The sequence below is a fragment of the Dermacentor andersoni genome, chromosome 11, assembly GCF_023375885.2.
Source record: "Dermacentor andersoni chromosome 11, qqDerAnde1_hic_scaffold, whole genome shotgun sequence".
NCBI lineage: Eukaryota > Metazoa > Arthropoda > Arachnida > Ixodida > Ixodidae > Dermacentor > Dermacentor andersoni.
Genome location: NC_092824.1, coordinates 49,596,314 through 49,617,517, shown reverse-complemented (window position 1 = coordinate 49,617,517; position 21,204 = coordinate 49,596,314). Strand labels below are relative to the sequence as shown.

The 21,204-nt window shown below is 45.7% G+C and overlaps 1 protein-coding gene and 1 non-coding gene across 3 annotated transcripts in view; one reads left to right on the top strand and one right to left on the bottom strand.

Annotated features, from left to right (window-relative positions):
• LOC126517967 (multiple PDZ domain protein-like) overlaps positions 1 to 21,204 on the top strand; it is a 301,027-nt gene that overhangs the window by 5,284 nt on the left and 274,539 nt on the right. For both annotated transcript variants that reach the window (XM_055064300.2, XM_050167791.3), the window contains exons 3-5: positions 3,354 to 3,499; positions 4,955 to 5,248; positions 7,974 to 8,209. In XM_055064300.2, the coding sequence (XP_054920275.1) occupies positions 3,354 to 3,499; positions 4,955 to 5,248; positions 7,974 to 8,209 (676 nt within the window). The remainder of the gene's footprint in view (positions 1 to 3,353; positions 3,500 to 4,954; positions 5,249 to 7,973; positions 8,210 to 21,204) is intronic.
• Positions 5,722 to 5,795, bottom strand: TRNAS-AGA (transfer RNA serine (anticodon AGA)). The gene has a single exon. It is a non-coding gene; the product is annotated as a tRNA-Ser (tRNA).

Below are 21,204 nucleotides of genomic sequence, written 5' to 3'. Positions count from 1 at the left end.
AAACGTAATTAAAATTGTAAGGAAGGTGGGCTCTTGGCCGCCCTTACAGAATGCAGCAGTGTCAGACCAGTGTGCTACTTCGCGATACAGATGTAAACATCTGCAACAAATTTTTCTTGCTTGCCATGATGTGCTGATTTATCACCACCACGCTTGCATACCTATACATCACGTGCAGCAGAGCACACAGATATGTGGCCTTTTCTTTCCTCAATGCCAAAACTCGTGCAAACACATTACCAATAGGACTCTACAATGTCACTCTGTCCAAGGTTGCTCTGCCTGTGGGCAGACCAACTGTATGTTTTATTGCATAGCGCCATGACCACCTTGTCATGCTCAGCGCTAGGTATATGTATCTGCTTATGCCAAGGTCTGCCTGTGCTATATTGTTTATTTCGCTGGCTACAGATAATTATTTCATTCAGAGGGCCCACAAATAATCAGCACACCTAGAGGTACCAACGGCAATAGTGCAGTAGCTGTGATCCCTTAATGAGCTGAGGACTTCCGCATATTGTTGTTTACTTCGCGAGATTCGTTCACTGCACCTCGGTACAATCGTAAGTCATACTTCACATTTGCAGGTAATTTGCGCCAACTTAAATCATACCATGCTGTCGTAACAGCAGTTCTGCGCAGTCATCATGGCATTGCAGAAGTGGTTTATCATGTCCGAATTTTTCTTTCATGTCCTAGTGTAAATTTTCCCTAGATTTAGACAAATGTTTATTTTCCTAAACAAGGCCTGAATACCCCTAGTTCTAGGGAAATTTATCTAGGGTTGGCAGCACTGGCTAGGAAGCGACCACCATTATGTGTGTTTCCTGTAATGATACAGGACTGCGACCTAAAATGCTTTCATTTGCGCATAAATTGTGAGTATTCCCTGTTTTGTGTATGTACGGGGATTATATGTCTATACGTGTATGCATATATTTAACAGGCATTTTTTTCTTATGTGGAACACACAGTAAAAAAAACCACCCCAGTTATACTTAGGTTATCACTGTTTTTTGCAGCTAGACTATGTGGCTAGAGTGAAGTTCGCAGCAAGAAAATGTCAACAATAGTTATGCTAATGAACTGTATGTGCTAATTAACATTCTAATTGCTCACTCCAGGACAGATGTTGAAATTGAGAAATTGAAGCTCGGGTGTATTAAAGTCATGTCTGTTTAGAGAAATCCTTCAACTAGTGCCACTTTTGATATATTTACCTTCAAAATTCTCAGATCATGAACAGCAGGTTGCCATTATCCCTCAAGAGAAAAATCTATAACAGCTGTGTCTTACCAGTACTCACGTACAGGGCAGAAACCTGGAGGCGTACGAAAAGGGTTCTACTTAAATTGAGGACGACACAACGAGCTATGGAAAGAAGAATGATGGGTGTAACGTTATAAGGGATAAGAAAAGAGCAGATTGAGTGAGGGAAAAAACGCGAGTTAATGACATCTTAGTTGAAATCAAGAAAAAGAAATGGGCATGGGCAGGACATGTAATGAGGAGGGAAGATAACCAATGGTCATTAAGGGTTACGGACTGGATTCCAAGGGAAGGGAAGCGTAGCAGGGGGCGGCAGAAAGTTAGGGACATCTTAGTTGAAATCAAGAAAAAGAAATGGGCATGGGCAGGACATGTAATGAGGAGGGAAGATAACCGATGGTCATTAAGGGTTACGGACTGGATTCCAAGGGAAGGGAAGCGTATCGGGGGGCAGGGAAGCGTAGCGGCGTAGCGAGCGGCAGAAAGTTAGGTGGGCGGATGAGATTAAGAAGTTTGCAGGGACGACATGGCCACAATTAGTACATGACCGGGGTATAGGGAGAAGTATGGGAGGGGCCTTTGCCCTAACCAGCCTGGTGGTGGTGATGGCGATGATGATGATGATGATGATGATGATGACCTTCAATATGAGTGTAAAAATGAACTGACGGACCATGTTAGATTGTCTCGAACTGATTGGGGACCGGTTTTAGGAAGCCGTTAGTTGGTAGCGCAATGTATGTTATATCACATTTTAAGGATGAATATCTTGGACAGTGTCATTATTAGCCTTAGGAATTTATGCTAAGTGGGCATGACTTCACTACAGCTCAACTTTGATTTTGCAATTGTAGCATGGGGCTGGAAGGAAATAATGAAGTTGCTAATTAGGACATCTTGGGCAATTAAAAAAGCATAATTAGCAGAGAACATTTTATTGCTGCTAATGTCTGAATAGCCACGTACCCCAGCGGTGTGAATGGCAGGGCCCTAGGTATAACAAGGTAAAAAAAAAAATAGATGTAGTGTTCCACAGAAAAATCACTCCGTATATCAGCTCTCAGGTTTTCTTAACCACCGGTAAAGTTAGCATCAGTTAATTTTATTTATGTGGTATTCTCAATGCTATTGCAGTCCATTGTCACTGAAAAAGGGGGCAGCACTCTCTGTCAAGCTGCATGGTCCAGTAGCTTGTCCTGTCTTTATTCCTTCCTAGTTTGCCATCACTTTTGGCACTTCATCTTTTGGAAACCAGTAGCTTCTATGCGACTGCTGCTTCCTTGCAAGCATGGAAAATAATCTGAATCTGCTTTTTTTAGCCCTCACAGTACAGCAGGCTTCCTTATCTCTCTATTCTTTCTTTAAGAAGTGGACTTGCAACTGAAAACAGATTTTGGTATTTGTAAATGAAGGGGTCGGAAGCGACCACTGCTTGCCCACAATGCACGAGGCCACAGGCACCTGAAATTTGCACATTAGAAGCCGTTGAAAGATGCATATCCTGTCTGCCACATTTTTTTGCTGCTAGTGGTCAGAAAAAACATTCATGGTAAGGTTTGTAACTGTGCACCCAAGACAAGGATAATTGAAGGAATAAAACGACGACACAGCGCTGACTTTTATTCCTTTAATTGTCCTTGTGAATCCCAACCAACTGGCCCAACTTGCCGTTCTGATGCAGAAAGAAGCATGTTGTGAAGATATATGGCAGCAATACAAACTGCTGGAAGGGGGGGGGGGGGGTGACTAATATGCTGAAGAGGGCTATCGTTGGAGCTTTCTCTGCTTGCTTCCATGACCTCCAGAAACTGTGACAGTTGTGCATAGCTAGCCGAGGGGACCAATTTGACAAGACCCAGGGTGATTTGTTTGGACGCTGAATGTGTGATATTTTACTAGATCTGTCCTGGAGTTTATTTGACAAAGATTATAGATGCTCATTTCTCTTTTCTTTAGCAGAAGCAGCACCTATTTTGCATTCAAACTTCACTGCGCTCATTTGCTTGGATAGATGTAGAGATGTGTGTGCATGGAACATCTATTCTGTTGCCATGTTGCTTCTCACCACTGCTTGTCTGATGCAGCGGCAGTTGCTGAGGCGGTGAAAGCCCTTGAGCGCTTCCGAGAGTCCCTGAGTCCCGCTGCAGCCGCCGAGCATGAAGAAGACCTCAATGCTCTGCTTGGAGTGCTGGCAGCAGACCCAGTGCTGGGTCGCGTTTTGGCACTGCAGGTGAGTCTGGTTTCTGATTGGCCTCCTCTCTGATGTTTACTGCTGGGCTTTTTTTTCCTGCCACAGTAGCTGTGTATGCCACTTGTCGAGGACTTGCAGCACTGGTATCTTGTTCATTGTATTGTCATGGCAACCAACAATAAAGAGACTCTAAAAGCCAATAAGGAAACTGCAGAAAGGTGCAATGTGGGGCAAGTTGGTTCATCTTACAAGATGTGGGAACAGTGCAGAAAATCGGGGAGACATGAAAGACACCACATGAGCACTACGTGGTGTCTTTTTCTTGTCTCTGTTGTCATCTTTTGTGCTGTTCACATGTCTTAAGGGGTCTAACCAATTCTGATTAGACAAGCATTTTTTTTAATGCTCCATTTTCTCGCATTTGAGTGGAAAATATCTGTTAATACTGGAGAAAGTGAAGGTCAAGCTTTCCTTCCTTGAATATTACATCGAAACCCATGCACTGGTATGTCAATGTGATGTAAAAGAATTCAAAGTATTTTCATGCATTTGGCTTGTTTTGGTGTAGAGAAAGTTACCAAAACTTGCTAGGTCGAGTCTTCAGTTCCTTTGGATAGCAGTGTTACCATGCTTTACTGATAAACAATGGACCAAGCACAAGTAGACAGTCTCAAAATACATGTCAGGGTGAGCTGGAGTGGGAACTCCAGGGGAGCGTCACCAGCTGTCTTTCGGTCTTGCAGCTTTTCTGACTTACCTAGCTTCCACACAGGATGAGAGCGGCTGTTTTGCTATTGTAAAATAATGAACTAATACACAACTTGACGTTTCTCTTTAGTGTTGCTTTTAAATGAACACTGTCGTGACATCTCCAGCTTCTTTTTTTTTTTTTTTTTTCACGATACGAAGGTCCCGAGCCTTGAAGCCATGGCAAAAAATACTGCCAAGCTCCAGATCCCACTAAATAATATTCTATAGTAGCTTTTCTATGAGCCAGCTTTGGTTTTGTTTTCTAAAAAAGCCACTGCGTCGTGTTCAGAAGGTAGTCACGTGAGAACAGGACCTCGCAACTTTGTTGGCACTTGCTTCCAGGCGTGTTTGGTAATCTGTTGTGCTGCTACATTGGGTTGTGCAATGAGTAGCAGCATGGCTGACGATTGAGCAAGCCGGAGTGCGTGCTGAAGCATAACAGTGTCCTGTTCCCATGTGACGACCTTCTACATTATGACGTCACAACAGATACGCCTCCTGGCAAACAAAACTGGTTCCTAGAAGAGCTTTAATAGCAAATTATTTGAGGTGCTTTGTGGCTTACCAATATTCTTTCCAGGGTTTCGAGATCCGGGACCTTCGTATGACGCAAAAAAATAAATAAATGTAAAGTTGGAAATGTCATGCCAGCACTGGTTTAATTATTTCTAAAGAGGCACACCCTCCAGTGTGTTGATTTTCTTTGCCATCCATAGATTGCAACGCATGCTGCTTGTCTCGCAGGACTCGCTGGCCCAGCTGCGGCGGCACTTGCAGCGGCACCCATCGCTTCTGCCCAACGACTTCGACTTCTGCCCGCAGACGGGCGCGCTCACCCTCGGGGCAGGCGCTGTGCAGCTGGGCGAGGATGAGATCGACCGAGAGGTCAGGGACGAGGAGGACGAGGACGAAGAGGAAGACGATAACAATAACAACAACAACAACTCTGACTCCTGCGAGCCGAGCTCCGAAGCCGACCAGAGCCTCTCACATTCGGCGTCTGCCGCTGGTGGAGCCGTGTTGCACTACTCGCCTGAGGTCAGTTCTATTCCCACCTCCATGCCTGCCAACTGTACTCAACTTTCCGTAATGTTTTTGAATTTAGACTCGCTCTATGATTTTGCGCATATTTGTTAAGTTCTATGAAACTTGTTTTGAACTTTAGTTCCTGAAGTTGCCAATCATAAATCATCATCTACAGTGAGCACAAATAGGAAACAAGCAGTGTTCCTTCCAAGTATGGAACAAATAGCCCATTTGCTGCCCTGGTGCGCTAAACCCTCTAACTTGATTATTTGATCTTGATTTACACCAATAGTGTGGACATTGTCCTTTCTTTTTTTTAAATGAAATGTGTGTGCACGAGAGGTTGGCGTCATGGTTGATTCCTGCTACTTATCTGTTATTATTGAAGGGAAAAATCAGACATCCACCCATTCGTAGCCATTGCTACAAAGGAAACCCATACGAGTTCCTCGAAAAAAGAAAGTCTCACAGTTGAAGAAAAATTCGTCCTAGTCCGGGACTCGAACCCGGGACCACCGCCTTTCTGGGGCAGCCGCTCTACCATCTGAGCTAACCAGGTGGCTAGCAGATGGCAGGGTAGAGCAGATGAGCCAGCCAGGCTTCACCGAGTCAGCCAGGTGACAGTGAAAAGCATCCAGGATAAGTGGTGATGCCAGCAGTGCTCCGGGCTGCTGGCACCACACATACTTTACCCATTCGAGCACCAGAGCTTCGTCCATCTACCCCCCCCCCTTTTTTTTGACAGCAGGCAACATTTCTTGGCAATTTGTCCTCTTTCGGCAGTCTTCCATTTGAACACCATGTAGGGTGGTAGCTTGCGACTTTCTGCCGTGCAGGACAACATTACAGTGATCCGCGTCTTCTCATTTTCACTTGAACTCACGGAAACTTGCCTTCAGCTGCATCATTAGTGCTGAGGGCATTACCAGATACACTAGTGTTTGATCAGCATTGCTGATGTGACCCAGATGAAAGTTGGCCGACTTTCGCACTGAAATCACGGTACGCTGAAAGGCCACAGGCAGCTCTTTGCAGCTTTCTTGCAGCTTCTGCGATACTGATGTGCGCAGACGTAAAGAAAATATAGCCCGGCAATAAAATGAGACACCTTGTGCTTGCTTGCCTTGTAGTCCGTCCGGAGAATGCCTTTTTCTCTAGCAATCTCTTTTTGCCTTTGCTTGCAGCAGCTCGATGTTGACAGCGAAGTGTGCAGCTTGTTGCTCTTGAACGTAGGGTGTCAGGTCCAGTTGAACTTCAGGAAACACTACTTTTTGGGCCCCTGGAAACTTCTCAGGTCGCTGCACACCAAGGGGCATTCCTTTTGCTTCCTCCAGCTGCAAACGTTGTTCTCATTCGCACCAAACTGCTGCCCTGCAGCACAGTTGCCGAAGGTTTCGGCAGCTATGATAATTTTTCTTTAAAAAGTAGCAGAATACTGCTTTCGTGGTCCTAACACCATGCAAAGCTTGGCTGTTGCAAAGTCAGCGTAGCTACAATGGGGACTGATGATGGCGCAAGAAACCGAAACTGAATTTGAGCTGAAGACTGTTGGGATCCACATATAGTACGGGGCGAAAATTTCACTTGGTATAATTAGAAAAAAAAAAAACTCAGACTATAGTGGGTTTCTACAGGAATTATCTGCAATTCTTGTCACTTACAAAAATATTTTTTAAGGTGCTGACTGCACGCTTTTGCAGTTCCATTGTTGGCTGTGGCCCCAATATTTTGCCCAATAAAATAGTCACTTGTCCAGAGCACACAGTTTATCTCATGATCTTTTTCGATGCCGAGCATGACTACTGCATTGCGACAAGAGATGTTCAAGATCTTTTTCTAGTTCTGAGCAAGAGCACACTGCACTTTCAGCTTGTCCTATTTTATGCAAAAAACAATTCATTAATCCAGTGCCTTTACGTAATTGGTGTATTACTCTTTCGAGAGAACATGTAACCGTTACTTTAATACTGAACTATGTCTGAATCAGTTTGAAATAAAACGGAGTTATGAGGACCATTTTCAAGCCAGCTCTTTCTCGATAATCGGACTAAATGTTGACGTAACCTTTTGCGAACATCACTATGTGAGAGAGGTGTCAGATGAGCCTCATCTTCGTTGTGCACCGCGGGTGCTAAACTGTCAGCCTCTGTGTTGTCTTGAATGCCACAGTGACTAGGAATTGACTGAAACAGCATTTCATGTTGCAAGTCTATCGCCTTTGTATAAATTTTTTGTACTTCATGTACTAGAGCATGATTATTTTTGTTCATCTGGTGGAATTATTGCTCAAAAATTGTGCTTGAGAGTCGATCAGCATGACCCATTATAAAGGGTGCGGTTGTGAGACTATGACAGTCAAGGCAGACATTATGGCCTTCAGTTCTGCCATGGTAGAGGTGAGTGGTAGTGAGCGGTAGACGGTGTGTAGAATGCACACGTTGAACTTTTAGATTGACATGAGCCATCTCTCTGAACTAGAATGTAATCTCCGTAAGTGTAGTAGATATGCGACAGTGCTAATTGTTTCACAGCTATTCCCAGTAGGTCACGTGTACGAGAGATGCCCCATACTTTGGTTGAAACTTCTGGAATTGATAGCAGCCATGACGGATACTTAGCTTCTGCTGGCCAAAGCTGTTTGAGTTCTGTATGACCACTTGCATCATGGTTCTTATTGGAACCAACAGTGTGTGTAAATAAATAAATAACAAATAAATAAATTTCGTATTTCCTGCAGCTGAGTGGGTCGTCTGTGGTGCACTGTGGCGGGCGGGCGGTGACGACGCCGGGCTACCTGGAGGAGTTTGAGCGGGCGATAGTGAGAGGTGCGGCGGGACGCCAGGTCCTCCACGTGGAGCTAGCCAGGCCGCCTGGTGCCAGCTTGGGATTCAGCGTCGTTGGATTGCGGTCACCATCGAGGGGTGAACTTGGGATCTTTGTCCAGGAGTTGCAGCCGAACGGCATTGCGCAGCGGTAAGTGCAAGCGGGATTGTATCGGAGTAGACCCGTGAGTAGACCCGTGCTGTATCGTGTACACCCAGCTTTCTTCCTATGCGTTGTATCACTACATATAGCAACAACTACGGCAACAGCAGCAGCAACAATGACAAAAAACGTGATGTGGTCATACTTGCTAACTCTTCTGAATTTTCCGTAACATGTATGAATTTCGAGTAGCCTTACAATTTTATGAATCTTGCTTTAAATTTTATGAAAATATTTTATTTGTGAAAAAAAAAAGTGAAAATGTAGTAACACTACAACCTGGTACCCTGCGCCGCCACGAGAGGGCAATATCTATGTGTGGTATTATCATCATCAGCTGCAAGGTTGTAGTGACTTCTGTCGTCTACTAGGAGGGTCACGAATCCATATTCAAAGCTCGATAGTGCTGATAGCACCTCTAGCACCTCCACAAACCTGTTGCCCATGCTGTTGGCTTCATTCGTGCGGGCACGTGGGTTTGGACTTCAGTCAGCTTCAGTCACTGCAGTGTTGGCCTCGCCTTTTGTGCGGCTAGCTGCCACGTCGGACGCAGTGCGACTTCGGCCTGTAGCGATTTCGCAGTGCAATGGCGGACTTGAAGCCCCGACAGTACTTCCAAGCGTTCTTGAAATCGTACAGGGCAGAATTTCCGTGCTTCGTGCCGTCGAAAAAAGGGAGAAGTTCCGATTCTGCACCATGTGTGCCTGTGATGTGAACATCTTGCATGGCGACAAATCTGACGTCAAGGTCCACATCGCTTCGATAAAGCATCAGGGATACGTGCGAGCCACGTACAGCCAGCCAAGCCTAGCAAGTTTTGTACGCAGCGACAACAACCTCGGTGTGATTCGTGCAGAATGCTTCTTCACGGCATTTTTAGTTGAACACAACATACCGCTGAGTGTTACCGATCATGCCGGACCGCTTTTCCGGAGGATGTTCGCCATGTGTGAAGAAGCGAAACGCTGCGCCTGTGGACAAACAAAGACTACATCAAGGGTGCGATCTTGTACGCGTTCCAAAATCGAACGGAGGCGGTCCGTTCTATACGTCTCGAAATAGGCAGTCCGTTCCGTTGCGTTCGTCCGATAGCACACAACAAGGAATGATTGACAGCAGATATCACATCACAGTTGACGTCATGGCATTCGTCACGGTTTAAATTGACCAATCGTGTGCGGCTCGGTGGAACGGAACGCCTCCGTTCTATTTTGGAACGCGTACAAGATCGCACCCCAGTTGTTTGGGAAATGGCCTGCATCGCGGAGACTCCATTGCTGGATGATCTGAAACAGCTAGTATTTTCGATCGCTGTGGATGGCAGTAACAATAGGGATACGCAGCTTTACCGTATTGATGCGACATATTTAGTTAAAGAAACGAGTCGAGTCGAAAGCCGCCTTCTTTGCTTCGGGGCAGTCCAAGGGGAAGTGACGGGTCACAAGATTGCAAATCTGGTTCTGGATGAGATCAAGTCTTGGCATTTGCCTGTTGGAAACCTGTTGGCTATGTGTTCGGACAATGCCAATGTCATGATTGGCAAGAAAAGCAGTGTGTGTACTGTATTGAGAGAGGCTTAACCAGGTTTGATAGGTGTTGGTTGCCCGTGCCAGCTCATCGACTTGGACGCCTAAAAGGAGCTTCATATCTTCCTGTGAAGGTTGATGAGGCTTTGGTTGACATTTTTTTTACCTAGAGAAAAGCTAGAAATAGAAAGATCGGCTTAAAGAGTTCCAAAAAATGCATGATGCCGAGGTCAGAAAGATGTTGAAGCATTTGCCGACACGTTGGCTGTCGTTGGGAAAGTGTTTGAAGAGGCTGCTCGACCAGTGAAAACCACTGCTCAGCTTTTTTTTTTATTTGAAACAAAGTAGTGCAACAAGCAGAGCTTGTTTTTGGAGTCACACCGAATTCCGAAGACTTCCTCACAAACCTTCAAGAACCCTGCACTGACCCCAAAGTCTGCTACACATCTTCACAAGACTGCTGCAGGCCTTGGGAAAGAAAGCACCAATGGAGATGAACTCTCGCTAAAGAGGAAAGGAACTCATTCCGAACCTCAAGCAAAAAAACTTAAACTTCATACCGAAAATTGTGGGGAGGCCAGCCACGTGAACCGTGAGGAGCACCTGTTTCATTTTTTGTCATCGGAGCTAAACAGGGCATGCTGTATTTTTCTCCAAAATGTTATACCGCTTTTTGAGAAGCCAAACTGCCTTCTTCAGGCACAGGCTCCTCAGATTCATCTACTGAGGGGCCTCTTGAACCGCCTTTTCGAGGATCTCCCGACTAGATTTGTGCGCCCAGGTGTTGTCAAGGCATGTCATTCATTGCTGGAAGTTGACTGCGGAGCTGCAGAGAACCAGAAAGGTGATGAAGACAGTCATTGGCAGCACAATTTACTCTGTGGTTGAGACACTGAGCTGCATTGAGAGAGAGCAGTTCTTCTCTGCTGTACATCTGTACCTAATGGCAGCATGCAATTACATTCCCCTCAAATTCCCGCTAGAAGACGTCAGTCTCAAGATGGCTGAATTCGCTCAGGTACAAGCTCTGGAAACTTCTTCATTCAACAGCGTACATCATTTTATTATAGCGTTCCCTGCTATTCTACCCCAGCAGAGTGGTGAATCAAAAGAAGAAGCAATCGACGCACTTGAAGTCGAGTTTGCCAACTTGCAAGCATATCAGGTTCCAGCCAATGTGGAACGAGCCAAGGTGCGACATGCGGTGGTCGCATTTAGGAAGCGTTCGAAGTGTCGACGGATCGCTCAGGTTCCACAGAATTTCAGTGGTTATGGTGGGTATTCTCTCCATTCCCCACAGCAATGCTGAATGTGAGAGAATCTTCAGCACTGCGAACAAAACTCGAACGGAGTTTCGCTCATGTGTGTGTGAAAAAACACTAAAAAATCTGCTGATGGTCAAGGAGGACCAGAGTGGTAGTTGCTTTGAGCGGACCTACATGGAGAAGTTTCTGAAGCAGGCGAATTTGGCAGCAGCGAAATAATTGCAAAAATAAATTGTGCCCCAGTGGAGTTTTCGGTCTTTACTCTCCAAGACATGGATTTCACTTGCGGTTGTGAAAACGTGAGTAAGCTTGTCGCAAAAGGTAAATCTCCTTTAAAAAAAAAGTGCTGCCCTCCCCCCCCCCCCCCCCCCCACCTCCCCCGCCGTGGTAGTTTTACCAATTTCCAAATCTGCAGGTTGGCAGGTATGTGTAGTAAACCTTAGAGTGAACTAAATGCAGACCAAGAAGAAAACACGTGCTGTGGAGGTCTCTTATCTCGCAGGAGTGCCCACCACTGCAGATTCGGGCTTAGCGAGCCACAGGGCCGCATAGGCCGTCATATCGCTTAATCTAGTGTGCTCAGGCTGCAAAAGGGGGTGGGGGGCACCGAGCGCTACATGCGCTAGAAAACACAGTATTGCCCTAAGTTAACAGAAACAGTTTGTCTCTAGTAACACCCAACACGGCACGGACACCCGGTGCTGGGCCGGTGCTTGCACAGTAATCAAAGGGACTCCCGCACCAAGGGGGAAAAATACAGACAAGGGTACCACTAGCACGTTGCTGTGGGAGGATGGCACCTCAAGACATAATGCGAAGAAATGTCTCCAAGGTTATGCTGCTTGCTTCCACGATAACCAATGAGCCCACTCTCAAGTGCTCGGGCAGTCTCCGTTAGTTTAAGACTTGATGGATATTCCGGACTTCATAAATGCACTGTCAGGGTTCCCATTGAGCTACTGCATTTTCGTGACCGATTTCTTGGACGAATTGAGGCCCTAAAGTTTGATTTTCTGGATGAAATCACTCATTCGGAGCCTCGCTACGTGTTCTTGGAGGCTGCCAGGTTGGATTTTTCGCTGGCTTGGCTATTTGTGGCCTGCTCTATAGCCTTCCAAGATTTGGAGGCGCATGTGATTGTGTTAGAGATAAATTGGAAAGGAACTGTGCTACTCGTGTAACTCATTGTGAGAATAACCGGGTGTATCTATCTAGTACACTGTCGCACAGCAAAGGGATGAGACACCGGGAGCTCAACCGTGAGCTGAGGGATAGCCTCTGAGTTTGGTGCGTCATAGCCGCCAAAATTGGAAGTGGTGGCTTCAACATGATCGTCCAAAATGAAATTTTAACTGCACGTCACGGTGACATTCAGTAGGCACCATCCATTGTGGGCACCACCCCGCTCCGCCTTAGCAGTGCCAGGCATTGAAGGAGGACCGGTAGCACCGCGACTGCAATCACAGGCGATCTTTGATGGCCAATAACTGTGCTTCTGCTGAACGCATTGAAGCACTTTTCGTGGCCAAGTATTTCTTGAGATAGTCTGTTTTAACGTCAGATGCATTTCTTGACTTCAATAGAAAGTGGTTCAGGACCCCTGCATGATTGCCATCCCTGACCATGTCAGTAGCGGCCACATATTGATCTGTAGCAGCTGTGGTGAGCAGTAATTTGGTTTTGATTCGGTGCAATGTATGCGCAAAGCCACAGACGTGATGGAAAACATCAAGGGTAGAAAACATTAAGGATGGAAAACAATTCTACCATGGCCTGTGTGCTCGTGTAAAACCCACCGTACATTGCGATATATGATCCGACACCAACCAGCTCACTGCAGGAAACAGTCGGTATGTTGACACGGTAGTTAAAAGCACATACCATGTCTACTCAGATGACACAACCATGTGCTGTTGTCGCACTGTGGAGAAAATCGGTGAGGTCCTTCTGCTGTGAGCACTTACCAGTCATGAGATGATGAGACTTGCAACTTCCATGCTAGCTTTATGCAAAATATGATACAAAATCTGCAAATTTTCCAGTAAATAGCAGCATGTTGATGTTGTACGCATTTATTTATTGCTTTTTTTAGACATTCAATTATTTGTCATTCGGTTAATTTAGGCATTTCTTCTAGTCTCGTGAAATTTGAATTAGAAAGGTTTTACCGTACTGAAAGGCGGGCGGGAAAACACGCAACACAGGTTGGAACGAAAAGACTTAAAACTCATGTGCGTGTGCTCAAGAAAAGGCAGCACCAATCCATCAATCAAAACATGTGGGGCCACAGGCGAATATCAGCCGATTAGCCTCTGTGCGAGATAATCGAGGGCTGACTTAGACACATGCTGGCACTATTAAGGTATGCCATGTCTATGTGCGTAAGGTGCACTTTGTTCTTATGTCTGAACAAAACTATACTGTCTGCAAATTTCGGAGTGCTCTTTCAATTGGGACAATGTAACCAAGAATTAGACGGTGTTCACTGGTCAACAAATGCTTATGCACAATTAATCTCCGATTGATGCAATGCCCTGTTTGCCCTACATGAAGGCGACTGCAACCAAAGGAATTTCATAAACTACGCCTATATGGCATTCGGCAAACTTGTTGGTACGCTTTATATAACACTTGTCTGGTCTTTGAAGGTTTTCTGCACTCACGTGTGAACTGGGAACTGGGTTATACAGTTGCCAGTCGATAACTCGAACAGCTCTGCAGCACTGCCTCTAGCCCCGTAGACTTAATGTAAAATGGTTGTTGGTCATGCCAACAATTTCGGCAATTTCGCAACCTTTTTGAAGCTGATACTAGCAAAGCCTAGTTGATCTAGTGATCATGGACTGTGCCCAAATCACAGGATAAGACAAACCACTAAGTCATAAAGGCTACATTTGGGATTGCACGATTTGTTCTGAGAGTTCTGTGGCATTCGTATCACCCACCGCTCATGGATGGCTGATCCCGGTGATAACGTGGGTGGAGCGCCGCTTTGACCACCAATGAACAATGAAAAGGAATATCATAAAAGGCATTGCTAGAAAATCGCGACCACGAGCCCTCTAGGCCACAGGCAAGCGTATGTGCGCATAGCAACTTGTTGACAAGCTCGGGCTGAATTCTCGGACGATGCTTTCGAAGATAATTTGATTTTTGCAATACAGTGAAACCTCGTTAAACCGTAGTCGGCCGGAGCTCGGAAAAAGTACGTACTAAACGGTAGTACTGTTTAACCGAAATAGCACGACATCGCCCACTTACCTGTAGAAAACGGAACTCAGACAGAGTGCGATGAAAGGGGAAAAAACATGCAGTATTTATTCACTTCGCGCGACATAAGTGTTATTTTCGTTTGATGCCGCGGCGGCCTAGCACGACGACAGCAGCCTCAAACTTACTCAAGCTGCGTGCCAGCTTCTCAGCCAGCCCCCCTCCTCTCGGCAAACACTCGCACGGCAGATTCCTCGTTGGCGTTACGTATTCTCCGTGCACGCGCGCACTAGTGCTGCATAAGTTCCGGGGCGCCTTTTTCATTGCCGGGTGCAGGAGTTCGGAAAACTTTTCGTTTGGAATAGTTACGTTATCGCGCCCCTGTTCTCGTTGCGACGATTGCATTCACGAGGCTGACGTAACGCGCAGCTTCTGCCACTGTCGGGCCTGAATCGCCCGTGCTGTCGCTTTCCGTGTCGTCCTCATCACTGTCGCTAGTCGACACTTCGGCAACAACAGAGGCAACGATGGCGAAAAGTCGAACCTCGTAGCCGACATCTCTTCGCGGTCGCAGCAGCGCTGCCGAGCAACTTCGCATTCCAAATGCCACACACTGTAGTCAACAACAGATCCATGTCGCGGGCCAGCGCCGACTTCTTCGTGTCACGTTCGATAGCACGGACGATGTCTAATTTTTCTTCTATGCTGAGCACCCGGCGTCTTTTTTATCCGAGCTTCGGCATGACGCGAGTCCTCGCTTGCACGACGCCATAACGCTCTCTCGCTCTCTGGCACGGCGTCGAAATGATGTTGATGTTGACGCGGCTTCACGTGCAAACGCACAGGGCGCTTGGAGGCCGTTGTACCGATCTCTGAGGCTTGTTGTTCTGCCGGACCGCCCGGTGGAGACGACGCACCGCCGTGTTTGCGCGACGAAAAGTGGAAACGCTACGTTTTAACCGATGCGTACGCAATAAGCTGGTACGGTTTATGCGGATACTAAATACATTATGTTCAATGGCCGCTGAGTCGGGGAATTGACTTTACTACTTTTAAACCGAAACTACTGTTTAAGTGGGTACGGTTTAACGAGGTTTTACTGTATGAGGCATTTTCGCTGGAGCGCCAATATTTCGCATGCCTGGCACCGGACACGTCGATGGGCTGCAGCAGTTCTGCACTGTGATAAGATAGCGGGCCTGGCACTCTGCCAAGAATGCCGTCGCTCGTAGACACTGATGCATCTTGTGCGAGTCACGCAAAATTGAAGGTATCCCTGAAAGTGCCAATCCAAGAATACGGCACACCTTTTCTTGGCCACTTCTGGAATAAAGTAACTTATTTTCTGACCAATCCGGTATTTTGGACTCTTGATTATTTGGACCTTTTTGGTGGTTCCCGTCAAGTCTGAGCTATCCGTCGGCGACTGTATCAGTAGTTCGTTATATATAGACTCGTCCTTCAAAATGTGTAAAATCTAAAAAGAGTCATTCTCCTACCACAGTCTTATTACAAAATGCTAAAGTTCCCTCCGCAAAAGTTAAGCCTTCTCGCTTCGTGAAGCAATGCCTGTTGCATGCTTACGAGCAAATTGAACTGTCTTTGCAATGAACTGAATTTGCCATTATCAAGAGAATCCATGCATGATGCCCGCGAAGAACTTCTCCAAGGTATCTTAGTTCAGTATGAACAGCGTAGTGGCCGTGAAAGAAATCACTATTTCACTACTTTCTGTTAGTGGAAAGCTTAAAATGCAGTGCCGTCATACTTCTGGAAGTTCCGCGTTGTTTTCTTCTGCAGCACTAAGATAAAGCTGGGATTTACCAATTTTCCGCCTCAAGGTAGCAGTAAGGCATGTTTGCACATAGTTTTCACAGTTTGCACATTTGCAACAGCAGCAATAATAAAAATAACATCATTCTATAGAATGAAATTTGGCATCATAGTTGTTTCAGAACGTCACCCGATTCGGGTCACCTGTCATTTCGAAACCGTGAGCGCTGTCACCATCTTTCTTCGAGAGGTTGTGAATATTTTGCAATCAATCGGTCCTGGGTGGATTCTGGGGTGGAGTTTTTTAGGAAACTGTACGTAATTCTGCTACGAGAAGAATGTGTTCTGGCTGGCTCGAAGCAGAAACTAGACTCTAGCAGAAATGCTGCGGCATACTTGCTGTATATTTAAAAAGGTTTTGTTTTTATGGCCTTACGGCTGCACATCAGTCACATGAGGCTCAGCGTGCCGAAAGCCATGAAGTTAGGTTTCCTCTGCCGCTTCGGTTGAAAATATGCGAAGGTCGTAAGGTTGAGTGTCATCATGATCGGTTATCAGCAACGACGTAAACAAACTGTCGACGAAGGTTGTGAAGGTCGATAGCAACGATGGCATTGCTTGCTGCTGCCGAAATCCGTGCACGGTGCTCGTTCATCTAGGAGGTCATATCTTTGTTGCGGTTGGACTGGAGCTGCGCACACACGCCTTGTGCAAGGCCGCTCTCGTTCTTCAGAAGGCCTGTTTTGATATCCCTTGTTCACTTCATGTGCACCGAATTTTTGCCGCGACCATGTCTTTAGTCTTCTTTGTAACAGTATGGCTCTTTAAAAAGTGCGCATTATACAGCATAGACCGATTATAACGCAAGTTGCTGGGGTTGCGAACATCTGCACTGTACGTGGTACTGCACTATAACGAATACAGAATTTTGCAAAAGCTGCACGTTCAAAACATGTAGACAAGAAGCCACATGTTTTCATGGATATAAATTTACGAACATTGAAAGGTTAAAATCACCGTTAATATCTTCACATGAAGCTGACAAAGTAACAGAGAAGAAAAAAACGATATAGAAGATAGTAAGTTGCTGACTTATTTTTGAGACCTGCTCAATTAGATATTTGAAATTAATTTTCCTTGGCTCTGCCACCAACTCCACAGTACATACTAATGTAGAATGGCAACGGAAATTTCACACATTGCGCAGTGCAACATTCAATTTCCAGCACTGATTTGTGTGCGTGATGTGTAAAATATGACGACCGCTATAGAAATTTCTGCCGCTCCAGTGTTGCACATGCCGCCTGTGCCCTCACATCTGTTGTCAAGGTGGTTGCCCCGCTTTCTGAGTGCCGTGCAGATAGTGCGAAGTGTTTCGCTGGCTCGACACCGAACTGCAACTTTAGTTGCAGGCTACCGACGAGGCAGTGCCGTTAGACCTTACTGGCAAGGGTGTCGGGCGGCATGCCGTTGCGAGAAGGTTGCCCTTGATAAGCTTATACCCATAGACAGTTAAATGGAGACTGTGCTCATGAGCTGAACTGAGGGCAGCATGCTTGAAGAGGATCGTGAAAGAAAGTAAGGCTTGCAGACATGGACACAATAGAAGAGAACCAGACAACACCAAAGTGAAGACGCGACATTTGTGTCGTCTGGTTCTTTTCTCTTGTGTCTGTGTCTGCACGCCTTACCTTCTTTTATGATGATTTTCTACCATCTAGCTCAACTTTCTGTGGTGCTTGAAGAGGAGTTCGGATTTGAGGGCGATTGGCAGCGGCAACTATACTGTGAATCACTACCAAGCTTGTATGTGCGCATACTGGTGGGAAGCTTGCATATGGACATAATGCCTATACGCTCCAAAACTAATTTGTGGACCACACCTTAAATTGAGGGAGTCATGGAGTCAAGACCGCAGGTGTGATATTTGCACTTCATCCTCGACCGCCACAAAATTTCGCACAGGTGTTATTTTCAATAAGGCACAGCATACAGCAAAATTCTGGAAGCTATTTCTCTATAATGTTGGAGTCATGAAAAACTAATTACTTTCCGCATGCAAACTGAATAGCCAAAGAGTGACAACGCGCATGAAATCTGTGTGGAGTTCATGCTGCTGAGGAGCGGCCCGAGCAAAGGCTTCTCCATGGTCCACATGGCCTAGGCAGCCCATGTCTGCTCGCAGAGTGCATTCCATGTAGACTCATGTAAGGGCCGCACCCCCAACTTGGCTGCCCAATATTTGGTAAAACAATTTCCAGCGGTGAAGCAATCGCGTTCTCTGTCCAATGCTGTGGGTGCGCATTGGCAAATTTTTTGCCTACTGCTACTAGATGCATGCTGCTACTTGATGCATGCTGCTACTAGATGGCGGGAGCTGGGGTGTGCACAAGATGGTGCACACAAGTCCCCGGCTGGGCCGGCACCATTTTGACCAAAAGGTTTGGTCCTGTGTGAGAGCCGCACCTCATAAAAATTGAAATAAAAAAAAGTAAAAGAAAAAGTGCAGCCCTTACAAGAGTCTAAACGGTACATACGATGTGCTGCAACATCTGCTGTGGTGTATTTAATTTCCCATTCCTTTTTTGTTTAATCTGCGTCTCCTTCGCATTCTTCGTGGCCACTTTACTGACTCTCCCCTTGGCTGGCGCACCTCGTTGAGAAGTGCACGGGCTACCTTGCGTGTCTGCGGAATTTGCCAGCAGTCGCATTATAACCACAATTTTGTCTCATGCAGCTGCATTATAAGCGGCAGTGCATATTCATGGGAGTCCTATGGGAGGGGCTGTAAACGAGACTTCGAAAAGACAGTGTTCTGGGCGGTTTTGCACTATATGCGCTTATGTTTTAAGTTGTCTGAACTGTATACGGATGCAGTTTTAAAAGGTAGGGTAGGAAAATCATAAGTGCACTGAAATATGGTCGTTATGACCAATATATTAATCTGTCTGGGATAATTATATGTGGGTTTGACTGCATGCCTTCTCAAGCATGTCAAAATACTGGCTGTGGTAACATGAAGAAAACCTGCTTCTAATAAACACGTTACTTGCATGCTGAAGCTGTCGCTCATTTTGTGCACATACGACTTGGTGAGGGCAGACTTAATGCATGACATGTCTATCCTGTTCTTTAGAACTTGGGATGTTGTTAGGCAATGTTTGTTTTGTCTGTTTTATTCGTACTTTTGTCTGTGTTAGCACCCCTGCTTTTCCATAACAGAAGTTACTATGAACTTGCTTAACTTCCTGTAATTTTACCGCTTTTTTGGATGGATGGAATTTATTAGCATCTCTCTTATAACGGGATAATGGCCGGTGCTATCAAGCTCATTATTTTTACCTTTCTTTGGTGCTTATCATCGGCCCACAAGACACATATTCATGTTAAATCATCAAAACTGATAAATATATATTGTCATAAAACCTGTTGTCCTTTCATTCTGCGTATTCCTTACCTTTATGTCACCAATACTCCAGCCGTCTTTTGCTACCCTCCACAGCAGATTCGTTAACCCTTTTTGTATTCTTAAAGCCCTAGACCGTGGACAGGCTAACTGTTTTACAATATAGCGCCATCTATGTCTGTATGTGTTTTCTTCTCTGTGGACATCTAGTTTGCACTATGGTTCACTACACTATGGTTTTGCTACACTATGGTTTACCACACTATGGTTTACCACACTGTGGTTTACCAATTCCCCCAAACTGCAACGCTTCTGAAAAGAAAACTAAGGGGCTCCTCATGTAACACTTGTGGGAAATGTGTGCTGTTGCAGCGGGGGTGGGTTTGGGTTGCTGTTTAACTTGATGGTGCTATACTTATATGCTTCTTGCTGCTGAGGGCTTTTCTGGACCTCCGCATCTCGACACCAAAGTGAGGCGCTGTCTCCACCTGTAGCTTCCTGCTTGCATGGATGCTTTTCCACTCCAACTACGTCCAAACATGGGATGCTTTGCTCGGGCTTCCTTGCTACATTTTTGCATTGCCTCTAGCTCTCCCTCCTGACACAGCATGACGATGACAATGGCATAACAATGATGGCGGGACAACTACAATCATGTGGTGATGACCCTCTACTGTATGATGATGGTGACACGATGTTGACAACAATGATGGCAGTGAAGCATGATGACTACGAAAACAATGACAGTGACATGATGGTGACTGACAGTGACGTCATCAGGATGACAACGTCTGCAACGGATGATGATGGTGTGATGAAGGCGATGGTGATGTCACATTGACAATGGCATGGCAATGACAATGGAACTCATGTTGTGCCATCTGTCGATGCACTATGTACATGCGGCCCTGCTCCTCCTTGGCATGCACTTTCTGCACTAGTCCAGACTGTTTTGTTGATGATATCAGCGCTCGTGCCAACCACTCGGGATGCTCCTCTCTCAGCATGTCATCTCTCTCTTCTCATGCCATTGAATTGTGCACCTTTTCATAACTCTGAAGCCCACGCACGTACCATTGAACGCTGCTGGATTTTAGAAATGTTGGAGTGGGAACAGTGCAGTGTTCAAATTGTCCTGTTCTTGGAATTTTCTGGCCAGATTTGGCCTTTGTATTATTAAACGCTACATATCATCATTAGTGCTTAACTGCTATGTGGCCAGCAGCTTCAGTGGCTGTTCTTTATGCGGCCATAGATACATAGGACTAATGCAAATGCTTTAGCGGGAAGAGGGAAAATAGAGGAATTCCAGATCAAGCTACAGAAGTGGTATACGGCTTTAACTCAGGAAGAGGACCTTAGTGTTGAAGCAATGAACGACAATCTTATTGGCATCATTAAGCAGTGTGCAATAGAAATGGTGGTAACTCAGTTAGAGAGGATACCAGTAAGCTATCGCAGGAGACGAAAGATCTGATCAAGAAACGCCAATATATGAAAGCCTCTAAGCCTACAGCTAGAATAGAACTGGCAGAACTTTCCAAGTTAATCAACAAGCGTAAGACAGCTGACATAAGGAAGTATAATATGGATAGAATTGAACATGCTCGAAGGAACGGAGGAAGCCTAAAAGCAGTGAAGAAGAAACTAGGAATAGGCAAGAATCAGATGTATGCTTTAAGAGACAAAGCCGGCAATATCATTACTGATATGTATGAGATAGTTCAAGTGGCTGAGGAGTTCTATAGAAATTTATACAGTACCAGTGGCACCCACGACGATAATGGGAGAGAGAATAGTCTA